Source organism: Euprymna scolopes, chromosome 39 (genome assembly GCF_053919585.1).
Source record: "Euprymna scolopes isolate OS-2025 chromosome 39, ASM5391958v1, whole genome shotgun sequence".
Classification (NCBI taxonomy): Eukaryota; Metazoa; Mollusca; class Cephalopoda; order Sepiida; family Sepiolidae; genus Euprymna; species Euprymna scolopes.
Window position 1 is genome coordinate 38,544,004 of NC_136520.1, and position 12,500 is coordinate 38,556,503.

At 36.6% G+C, this 12,500-nt stretch overlaps 1 protein-coding gene across 1 annotated transcript in view; it reads right to left on the reverse strand.

The window, feature by feature from the left end:
- The window catches only part of LOC145263910 (uncharacterized), a 44,031-nt gene that overhangs the window by 11,987 nt on the left and 19,544 nt on the right, over nucleotides 1–12,500 (reverse strand). Inside the window, exons 6-8 of the mRNA XM_080120989.1 lie at nucleotides 5,702–7,889; nucleotides 4,138–4,293; nucleotides 418–909 (exon numbers count right to left, since the gene is read on the reverse strand). Coding sequence (XP_079977115.1) covers nucleotides 418–909; nucleotides 4,138–4,293; nucleotides 5,702–7,889 — 2,836 coding nt within the window. The remainder of the gene's footprint in view (nucleotides 1–417; nucleotides 910–4,137; nucleotides 4,294–5,701; nucleotides 7,890–12,500) is intronic.

Here is a 12,500-nt window from a genome sequence, read left to right on the forward strand (position 1 = left end):
AAATCACTAAACTAAGCTGCAGTGCTCTGTGGCGTAGTGGTTAGCGTGCTGGACAATTCACATTATATTTTCACGTTCGCGCCGACCTACCGTAGTCGTTTTTTTTGGGGGGGGGTTTCCTAAACAACTGGAATGAACTTTTCTTGGTGGCCGAACTGTTTACGTTGCAGATGTTTTTTGTTTTTTTTGTTTTTTTTCACACTTTATTTTCCTACTTTTACTCATGACTCCGAGTTTGATCCTTCCTACTTACCTACCATAACATTTTTTAAAACTCCCCCCCCCGTCCTGGAAACAAACACTCGGGCAACGCCGGGTATCCCCGCTAGTCATTTAATAATGAAACAAATAAATAAATAAAATGACCCCGGGCAACGTCGAATAAGGACAGCTAGTTTTATGCATGTTTCTACTTACCTGTAAGTGTGTCTTTCACAATAAAATGAATGTATCCGACGCTAATTAATAACACGGTGAAGCCAAGGAGAACCGTGACGCCAAAGGATACCACAGACTGCATCCGTATTGGTTGCGTAGAGCACATCGTCGTATAAAGCACGAGCCCAACAACACAGAGCGGCGTAGTATAGACACAGGATAAGCCGAAAAGTATGTCAAGAGACGCAGTCAACACGGCTATGGTGGTGCCTGGCGACAGTATGACCAGCAGGAACATCTGCAGAATGTAGGCGATGTAGACGAGGGAGAAAGACGTGTTCTTGCTGGCCAAGCGTCGGATATTTTGGAAGACCAACATCAAATTTGCAACTTCTGAAAGAACCCAACGTTTCCGTTGCTTGAGGAATTCCAAGAATGTGTCCGGGCAAAACGTTGAATTTTCCGAGTACGGTGTGTACTCAAGTTTCCAACCATTCAACATCATTAGAGTACAAAGCCAACGATCCTCGCCTGAAAATGAAGTACATAAAGTAAGTTTGTTAACAATGTTTTGATTCACACATAAGAACCTTTGATATTTAACTGTAAGGTTCTGCTGGGGGGGGGGGCTACTATACAACACGACACAATGGAGTATGAAAATATTTCCACTGAACGATCTGTAAAAGTTGAATATCGAATGCAGCATCAAGTCCTCGTTACATATACGAGGTCCCTTCAGTAAGCTTCCAGACTTTTTTCGTATGGGCACATTTATTGATAGTACACACAGTAAACTCTAGTCTCCTTCGAAGTAATCTCCTCCGTCTGCAATGCACTTGTTGTATCATTCCAATAACTTCTAGAAGGCCCCGTGAAAGTCTCCTTTAGTGTTAGCGTTTCAATGACCCTCAGTTGTTTCATAACAATAGCCTCTTATTCTTCGGGAATAACCAAAAGTCACAGTGGTCAAGGTATGAACAATAGGGCGGATGAGGAACTGTCTTGATGCCTATTACAACGTCTTTCTTTCTGATCTTCTCTGAGCACCTTTGGGACAAATTTTGCGCAAATCTTTCACATCTTCAGTTCATTGCGAATAATTGTGTAGACAGTTCCCACACTGACATCAAAGTGTGTACTTATTGTCTCTATAGACACACAATGGTCTTTATCCATGAAATTCTTTATTTGACCAATCAACTCTGGTGTTCTGGCTTCCTTACTCCTCCCATCTCTCATCATTCCTCACAGACTCCATGCCTTCCTTGAATTTCTTATGTCACTCAAAAACTGATGCTCAATCCATGCAAGATGGTCCAAAAGCAGTCTGAAGCATTCCATACTTTTCTGTGGCATTTTTTAAAACATAATTTTATTGCATATCGTTCTTCTAACGTGTCCTCACGCTCAGATTAGATTTTTGAAATTCGCCAGCTGTGACAATCAGGCTTTAGTAGGGTGTATTCCAATTCCTGCTGTAGATGTTCATTTAAACCTGAAAACATAAAAATTCGTCAGTCATCTCATAAGATGTATAGTAATAACATACTGAAATTTCAAGAGTCTACGACAATTTAAAAAAAAAAAAAAGTCTGGAAACTTATTGAAGGAACATGTTTACCAGAAAGAACAGTTGAAAATAAGTCATGCACCATCCACTATGACTATACAATTCCTACAGCTATGTACCAAGAAATCGAAACCATAAAACCTGACACAGTGATATGGGACAAGAAGGAGAAAGAAGCAACCTTAGTAGAAGTTAGTCTCCTTAGTGATGCTGAGTTAAACAGAGATGAGAGGTGAAAAGATAACGAAATACCAAAGTATGAAATGAAAAAAAAATAGAATCTTAGGAATGGTCTCTATCATTCCCGTAATTGTAGAAGCAACTGGACTTATGAAAAAGAATTTCAAAAACTACTTAAAGGAACGATCAGAATCTTTAAAATATCTCTCGGTTGAAATATATGAGATAGCAGGTGCATGTTTAGAATCTGATAGGATGCCCCATCCCCAGCTTTAACCAACTTATAAGAAAAATTAAAAAGAAGAAAGTGATTAGTTAGTCTGTTTGTCAATCTGTCTGTCACACTTAAGATTGGAATAGTACTTCCTTCGTTTGAAATATTTCCTTTGGTCTGCCATACTTAAGTTTGAAATAGAATTTTCTAGTTTGTCATATTAAGTTTTAAATAGTGTTTTATTTGCCACACAATTACACGCGTAGCTGCCCCTACAGAGGGTATCCTTTGTCTTCCGAGACTGAACAGAGGCGTCGACTTGTAAGGGGAAATATCTGCATGCCAGGTTGTCCTGAGCGAACTCTTATAGAGAGAGAACTTATGTATCGGAGCGTGAAATGACGTCACTATAAAAAAAAAATTGAACTATAAAAAGGAGAGAGATGGGGAGAGAGGGGAGAGAGAGAGGGGGAGAAAACGATAGAGAGGATGATCCCGTTAGAGAGGATGATCACCTTAGAGACGTGGGCGACGTCACAACCATAAACAGAAGTCATGCGTAGCAGGGGAATGAAAAATAAATCTCATTGCTACAAGAAAAAGTGCGTTGATTTTTTTTTGTGTCCTTTGCGACTGAGCCTGCAATGTGTTGGGTCTACATATGTAAACATGGATTACATTACATTTAGATGCTCGAGTATTATGTCCAGTGGGCATTAAAATTCAATAGAATTTGGTACAGGCTGTAGATGTTCGTCCGTCGGAACAGCAAGGACTATCTGATCATACTGGAGACATGATTGATGGTAAGCGTTGAATTGTGAAATAAGAGTTAGACAATCCCTAACCACTCCTCTTCTGAGTCGGTATTGTTTAATTCTAGTTGCCAGGAGAAGGTCAGAACTGTTGAAAACAACACCAAGATAAGCGAAGAGCACATACAGCACTTGATATTCCCAAATCGTCACCCATTTTAATACTGACTAGACACAATGATGCTTAACTTCGGTTATTTAAAGAAAACCAGCGTGTTAACGTGATTATGCAATTTATTATTTAGTTTTAATATCATTTTGTTCTAGCTGAGGATGAAACATCATACCAGATGCCATACATTCACTCGCTATCTCATACATTCCATCCGAGAGGTCTTTTTTAAGATTTTAACCATTTCTTAAGTACAGTTCAGAATCGGAAAGTATATTCATGGAGGAAGCAAGTTCTATAAAATTAATAAGATTACAATTTGGCATGTCTAGGCCGTTATTCCATGTAACTATCTACTTCAGTCCCGCACCTCACTATGCTCATTATAAGAAGTGTATTTGTACATTGTTTGGGGCTGTTTAATTGAAAAGAAAATGTTAATCTGTTTTAAGTCAGTTTTAAAATATGTGCTTTGCTTATATTACTTGTTTTAATGGGACTATTGTTCTCATCTTGAGTTTTTTTTTCCAGTTTTTGAGTACTCATTGGTGTTATCGGTGCAAAGTTTTGGTCGATGTAGCCTCCAATCTTCGTCAGGTGACCAATATGCCTGACAAAGGCCGAAGGCTACATCGACCGAAACGTTGCACTCAAGATGAGAACAATAGTATGATCAAAATAAGTAATACAAATAATCAACCCTCATCTAAAAAATTAAAAACTGTAATGTGTTTTGTTGTTTGGTTCTCGTTCAACATTTTAGTTGTGTCAGATATGGTGTGCTAAACGTGTTGCTTTTCGATTCCATTAGAATTGGAGTGCCGCATGTATATTTTATCCAAATTAAAATTAACATAAAATGTACCATGGTCTTTAATGAAGACGTCAAGGGGAGACTGCGTTGGCTGGTGGTAGGTCTTCATCACTTCCTTTACAGCATCTGCGCGGTAGAGACTGAAACATCCAGGGCAGCACATCACGCATCCGATCACATTTTGAGAAGTTTTGATCATCCAAAAATCTGAAATGTATAAGAATAATTTATATTATTTGAATTATTCGGACTACAGTTCTCGTCTTGAGTGTTATTTGCACAACGTTTTGGCTGATGTAACCTCTGACTTCGAGTGTACCTTGTCAAGCTCGGAATCTTCACACTCGGAATCTGCACAAAATTTCCAACAGAACTCCTTATTTATCCTTCGGGGGAAGCATGCTCTCATTCCGTCAGTCATGGTCGGGTATTTTTCGCTTTTTTTATTTATAGACTAGTCTGGGTGTCCGGCGTTGCTCGGCGTTGCCCGGCGTTGCCCGGGTGTTTGGAGGTGTGTGTTGAGAAAAAACTGATAGTAGTCAGGCAGGCTTCAACCCGTGACGCAAAGGCGGAAAAGAAAGTGAAAGAAAATCTGACATTTTACCGCTATTCCATGACACGAACGGAAGTCTAAAGCGTTCAAATTTAACGTAGTCAATGAAAAACAAAAGATGACTTGCAGAAATTCCGTTGCTTTTAAACCTCCCACGGAAGCAAAGTAGTTTAGTGTCGGGGAAGGGGGCACTCTGGCAGTATCCAAATAAATAATAATTGTCTCAATATGAAGGGTTTCTGCTACATTGACCAAGGACCAATTACGGAACAGATACTACCCGGCCCGAATGCCAGGCGGTTGAGTTCCAATAACTTCACTTTATTTATACGAAAAAGACAAATAAACATCCGACGAGACGGAACGGTGGGACTTTTGTTTAACTCGATCAAAAAAAAAAGGATAGAGACGATGTCCGTTCGTGAATCTGAGATATTACGATCTGGTAATTATGCAAAAACTTCTCGCGGAATCCAACCGACGCGAGAACCCCCAACCTTTCGTGAGCATACACAAACGCTCGTGCTCATTTTGCCCTTTATATAATAGATTGATGGTGCTACCAGATCAGGCTGTCTGAAGATATTGGCTTCCTGGGACGAAATGCACCTAAAAATCAAGCTGTTTGTTTTTCTACTTCCTTTTGCAAAACTTAATTATGTTCTGCAAAACCAAAACCAAAAACAACCCACCTTTTTCTCCTTTTCCTTCTTCCCATTTCCCCTTTCTCATCTATCTCCCCCACTTCCCGACTAACTTAAAATGTACTAAAGATTAATACTGTAACTCATTCATGTTCTGCAGGGCAGGGAATAAAAAACGATAAAAATTCACTACAAAACAACCAAATCAAACACTATTAACTAGAAATTGAAGATACAAAGCGTTTGGAGAATAAAAAAACCTACAAAATAACTGGATGCAACATGAATACTATTTTCAAAATAACTGGATTGAGCATTAAATAACCCGAAAAGAGTTAATATGCCGTAAAAAAAATCAAACCAATTTAATATTGCCTCTCCCTCTACACTATACTATATTAGTATCAAATACTCTTACCTTTGGCGTATTCAAACTTCTGATACCATACGACAGGGTTGTTACGTTTCCCAATGGGTCGCGTCCGTCCGCAGGCCCCACCTACTCGTTTGTCACGGTTGCATAAGTCAAGCAACTGATAGACACTGGAATCGTCAAAGTCCATATCAGCGTCGGTGGCCAGAATGAAGGTCTGGTCGTCAAAATGTGACTCTGCCTGGATGTTTGACGGCACCGTCCGAATAACTGAGTCGTTCTTCGTGATAGTGAAAATGTCATTGGCCACTTCCTGTTGGTCGAGGTTGGAAGACAGAGATTTCGAAGAGGAAGGAGATGAAAACGATGAGGAATTACAAAATGGCCAACTCGATGACCACAAGCGTTGACGACTTTGTTGAGTTGGTTTGTCTACATATTGAAACATCCATTCGCTCGATTCTCCCTTCTTTGGCGTAGGCCGCAAATCGAAACTATAATTGTAAGTTAATGATGTCATGGATTCTGAGGCGCCACGTGATTCATCCTGCAAATATGTGACGTCATATTCTAAATTTTCTGTGTCGGTTCTGTCTTTAATAGAGGAGCTTGACGGTAAAGTAAGGGGTGAACCTTTGATATATCCGCCATTTATGCTAAAATGATTGATTGCGCTGGTTTGGCAGCCATTTTCTCCACTCCATGTACGTTTTGCACTGTTGTCTAAATTGCGCCGTTCGTATCTGCTTGTGAAGTCTCGTTTTCCGTGACTTGTAGACAATTTCCGGTCGTCGCATGAAGACGATTTATCGGTAAAGTCTCCGTCCTCTTCGTCATTGTCGGTCTGACCATCTGTATCACCATCAACTCTTTGAACTTCGTCATTTGGAGTGTAGCTTTCTCCGGAAACAGTGTACGCTTCAGAATGTTCCGCTTGTTCATCGTCCTCCCCAGAGGACTCTTCACTTGTTGTTGTCAAAAGTAACTTGTTGGTGCGACTATATTTAAGACACTGATTTGAGCATCGAGAATTATGCACAAATGATAGAACATTCGATATCGAAATCGCAATCTCAAATGGGCTACAATTTTGGTGTAAATAAGATCGTCGACTTATCGCGTTAGGGTTAGGGTTAGGGTTAGTATGTTCATCGATCAAGATAGCAGAACAATCGTCAAAACAACTGCAGATTTTATCACTCGAGTGATATTTTCGACGTCGGGCATTTAGTAAAACACGAAGTCGTTCTAATTCAGAATTAAGTACTGCCTCCATTTTATTAGGATGTTCGCGGTTTTCTTTATTTTTATTATCATGTCCTTTACGATCTATATCAAGGATAGATGTTTTTTGTTTAGCAGTCATCTCTTTTGATTGTCTAAATGAATAGGTTTTGAAATCCTTTGCTTTCTGGTCGTTCTCAAATAAACCGCCATCTTTTTGCTGACTTATCATCCTAGACGCCATTTTGTTTGCGTGAAAAAGTTTGCATCTATAATTCAAGATGTAATTCATGTACATCACTTGACTCCATCGTTTTTTCGCCTTGAATTTTTCACTGTCCTTGAAATGGAGAAAAAATGGCAAGCAATACTTGCCGAGCGTTAAAATCATTTGAATGCCGTACGGTGTCGTCAGAATGTCCAGAAATGTGTAATCTTTGTTGAGAAGATCCGTCAGGTTAACCAACCGCCGAGCGTTTTCATTTAGACGTCCGTTTCGTGATCCGTTATCCAGAAAGATGTGAGATTCGATGTAGACGTCGCGAAGCTTGTGTGACTCGGCTACTTTGTAAAGACTCTGCAGTAGCCTCCTCATTTCCATCTCGCTTTCGTTGTACATAGTCGTGCAGATGAAGACTCTGCTCCCCAATCTGATACCCTGGCGTAGGCTGGGGTTTTCATTCGTCTGATAACTCAGTCCATTCGGGTAATAATTGAGATTAATCCTTTGGTCAAGAAACAGAGTTGTCCAAGTAAAATGCAAAAAACATTCATCAAATGGTTTTAATAGGACATCAGTAGGACGACAGGACGAATGAGCACGCATCACAAAAGGGACGAGCCAAACAAGGAGAGATAATAGAGTACTAATTAAAACCCAAAAGTCATGGGCTTTACAAATTTCCGCTGCTGGTCCTGGTATGGATGAGCACTGTATCATTGATATTACTATTGCTGTTGGGGTCGATAGAAGGGGTGTGATAGAAAGAACCGATGTGATTAAACCAACCTGAAATACATTAAAGTAAAATCTTGAATTAATGTTTCTGGCATAAAAACAGTTATAAAAGAATAACATAAAGTCAGTCGTGAGACTGCATAATTTTGCCTGGCAAATTAAGGAAGCGTAACGCATCTGCGGTGAACACTGGTAGTTTCTCGTCGGCTAGAAAAGAACTTGTAGAACAAACGCGTTTTTTAGAAAAATAAAAAAAAATATTATTTTATTTCTTGCCTCGTGTGCGCGTAGCTCAAGCTGTTGACGGAGAGGAGAAGTAGGTGGGGGCGGATTCAACAGCGGGCTCGTCTAATGTCGCTTTCTGACTGCTGGCTTGTGCTTCTTTTCTGGTATATATATATATATATATATATATATATATATATATATATATATATATATATATATATATATATATATATATATATATATATATATATATATATATATATATATATATATATATATATATATATATATATATATATATATATATATATATATATATATATATATATATATATATATATATATATATATATATATATATATATATATATATATATATATATATATATATATATATATATATATATATATATATATATATATATATATATATATATATATATATATATATATATATATATATATATATATATATATATATATATATATATATATATATATATATATATATATATATATATATATATATATATATATATATATATATATATATATATATATATATATATATATATATATATATATATATATATATATATATATATATATATATATATATATATATATATATATATATATATATATATATATCCAACCCCGGCAATTGTGAGGATCAATTATTTGACTTACTCACCTCCGGCAACATCAGTTTTGACAGCTTTACCCTCATCACAGTGCATGTTGGCTACCGACTGTCATGCGCACGCGCGCGTGTGTGTGGGGGGTGAGTACAGTTTCAACACGCGACAGAAGAGCTAAAGTCTTATTTTGGAACTTACTTCTCCATATTGTATAGAAGTATTCTCGAAGTTATACCATGGGAATGTTCATGACTAAAGAAAACTATGTTTCTGGGGGGGGGGGTTAGGTGAAAATTGATAATTTGTATTATTTAGATTATTCGAACTACTGTTCTCATCCTGGCTGTTATTCTCACGATGTTTAGACCGATATAACCTTCTGTAACATAGCGCAAACGCACGTATGCAAATGTATGCGAAATGATGTCACCGGTAGAGAAAAAATAAAGAATTTAAAAAGGAGATCACATTGGAGATAAAGAGAACGTTCGAGATCATGTGGGATGCGTCAATGACGCTCGAGAAGACAATCACGTGAATGACGTCACAGCGGTAACGAGAGAATGAAGAAATAAATGCCGTTGTACAACAAAAAAGTGAGCTGAAGCTATTTTCTATTATTGGTTTCCTTTGCGACTGAGAATACAACGTGTTGGTTTCGGACTATGTTACACTCTGACGTTGTTCAGGTGTATCTTGTCGAACTCAGGAATCTTTCTGTTGAACTCAGAAACTTACACGGAATTTCGAACGGGATCCCACCGGAGTAGCATGGTCTCGTCCTGTCAGCCGCAGTCGAGCAGAAGACCTAAGTAATGCACAATTATATTCTGAGTATCGCTTGCTCTGAGGATGAACTTGCAACTAGATTTTACAACGTATTTTATACTTGCAGACAATTCGAGTATGAAATTGGGAGACTTGAACCTATTCTTGTTTTTAGATGTATAACCTTACTGCTTATCACTACTTTTACTACCAATTATTATACATATATATATATATATATATATATATATATATATGTATAATATAAAGCTGGATGTGTGTGTGTGTGTGTGTGTGTGTGTGTGTGTGTGTGTGTGTGTGTGGTCACGAATAGGCTCCTATATAGTTGACTATTTAAAAAAAAAAACTGATTACATATAACGATAGAAGATGCATCGAGATACAGGAATGGGTATGTTTGATCTGACAGAGCGGTGGTTCATTAAAATTGTGGGGTCTGCATTCGCGCCTGGTCCACAAAATATGGAAATAAAAAATTTTAAAATTAAAAAAAAACGTTTACAAATGTTTTTGATATAGATGTACATAAGAATACTTTGATAAGTATGTTTTAACTTAAATAGGGATGGTTTAATAAAATTGTGGGGTCTGCGTTCGCGCCTGGCCTCCATAGAATGGAAATAGGCACAAACTTTAATAAAGACTTTTCATATCTATCTGCGTAAGTATACTTTGATAATTATGTTTCAGTTTGAAGAAATATGATATAATAAAATTATGGAGTGTTCGTTCGCACCTGATCTCCATAGAATGGAAATATGTCACAAAGTTTAACAAGGTTTTTTAATATAGAACCACAGAATATTGTGATAAGTGTTTCAGTGTGAACAGGTATGGTATAATAAATTATGGGGTTTATCTATTTAATTCTTACTTTCATCATATTTTGCTTTGGTTTTGATACACCCAAATTCAACCCAAATTTACAACCCTTCCTTTTCATAACCTATCATACTTTCATAAATCAGTCCATTTTCTGTAGGCTGTTTTTGAACCCAGTCAACGATGTGTACTTTTGCTAATATATATATATATATATATATATATATATATATATATATATATATATATATATATATATATAATTTCCTCCGAGGAGATGAGCTATTAATTTAAAATCCATGAGTTAAGAAAAAGACATTAATAATTATGTACACTACTTTGTAAAACAAAAATATTGTTATAACTCTACCTAATTTAACTCAGAATTTGCATATATATATATATATATATATATATATATATATATATATATATATATATATATAGGAACAAGTAGTTAATAAAACATGTTAAAAAAAACACTTTGAAAAAGAGTAAAAAACATATTTAATTTTAAAAAAGAAACACTAAATAAGTGGATAGTCCTTAATCCGCGGAGTTTCGGAGAAATACTTTCCTTCTCATCAGAGGGCAGGAATTAGCAAAATGCGGGATCGGATTTTGCATATAAAAGTATTTAATGAAACTACAAGTAAGTCACAGATCTTACTTGGTTAAAAAAAAATATTTATATATATAATTATTTTTTTCTATAATAATTACATACCTACAGACACTAGTGTTTCATCTTTTCGGGAATCTTCAGTGCAGGGTATCATGATTAACACCAGTCGACAGATTCGAACCCGGCAACACAAGCCATCTCTGGCTCGATTAGCAAAGACCGTATCCATTCGGCTACCATTAACCGCGAGAAATAACATTGAATTGAAACATTTCATTTTTTAAATATTTTTAACGCCAGTCACAGTGATCTAATCGTTATATGATGATGTATGCATAAGAGCTAAATTAATCGACTTAATTCAACTGAAAGTGCTCAACGATAAGAAACGAGTTTCTTAAAGGGGCTGACATTATTCTTTTTTTTTTTTTTACTATAATAATTAAATACCTACAGACACTAGTGTTTCATTCTTTCGGGAATCTTCAGCGCAAGGTGTCACGATTAACACCAGTCGACAGATTCGAATCCTTTATATATATATATATATATATATATATATATATATATATATATATATATATATATATATATATATATATATATTACTCCCGTTCACCTCTAACAAGGCATATCGTCACTTGGACGTAAGAGCTACTATTTTGGATCATGCATAGGAAAGATTAACAAGATGTTGGTTTACATTACATTTAAACTTCTGCATATCAGTAGCCAGGGAAGCAGGTAGCAGGAAGGCAATTCCAAGGTCTAGCTGTTCGAGGGAAGAAACTATTAGAGTAGAAATTTTTCTGGAATTTAGGAACCTCAACAGTGAAGGGGTGTGATTTTGTTGCTAAGCGGGTATGTTATGGCGAGGGGGTCACAAGTGCAATAAGTCCATCAGAGCTTATTTCATTAAAATACTTATAAAACAGGCACACCTGTCCCATCACCGCAATGTTTTGCGGTGATGGGACAGGGGTTGGAGCTTTGTTAATAAAGTGGGACCTATTAGTTTGAAGACTTTTTTAAGGGCCCTATCCAAGAGGGGGGGACTAGTGGTAGATATATCATCCCAGACATGGCTACAATACTCCATGCATGGGTGAATGGTGGATTTTTAAAGCTTCAGGATACTCTCAAGTGTGAGAGTAGAGGTCACCCATTTTCTTTGCACCAATCTTCGCAATGTCCTCGATGTATTTGTATTTTATATGCAAATCACTTCCTTCCGGTGAGAGATAGAAGACCAAAACCAGAAACGTGACTAGATTTATCAAGTCAAAACGGAAACCCGCCCCTCCGACCACGAACAACCTCATGACACGTAGGTCATTTTACGTAATTTTCTCACCAGACATTTAGCATGCGTGTTCAAATATTCCTTTCTTCGGAGAATCGGCTTGATTTTCAACAAGTTGCAAGCTATTTTTAAACCGCACGGGAAACGACAAATCGCTTTTTTTTTCTCTTTCTTTTCCTTTTTTTTTTTTTTTTTTTTACGGTCACATTTAAAATAAAATACATTTATTTAGAATTTTTTATCGAATTTTTTTT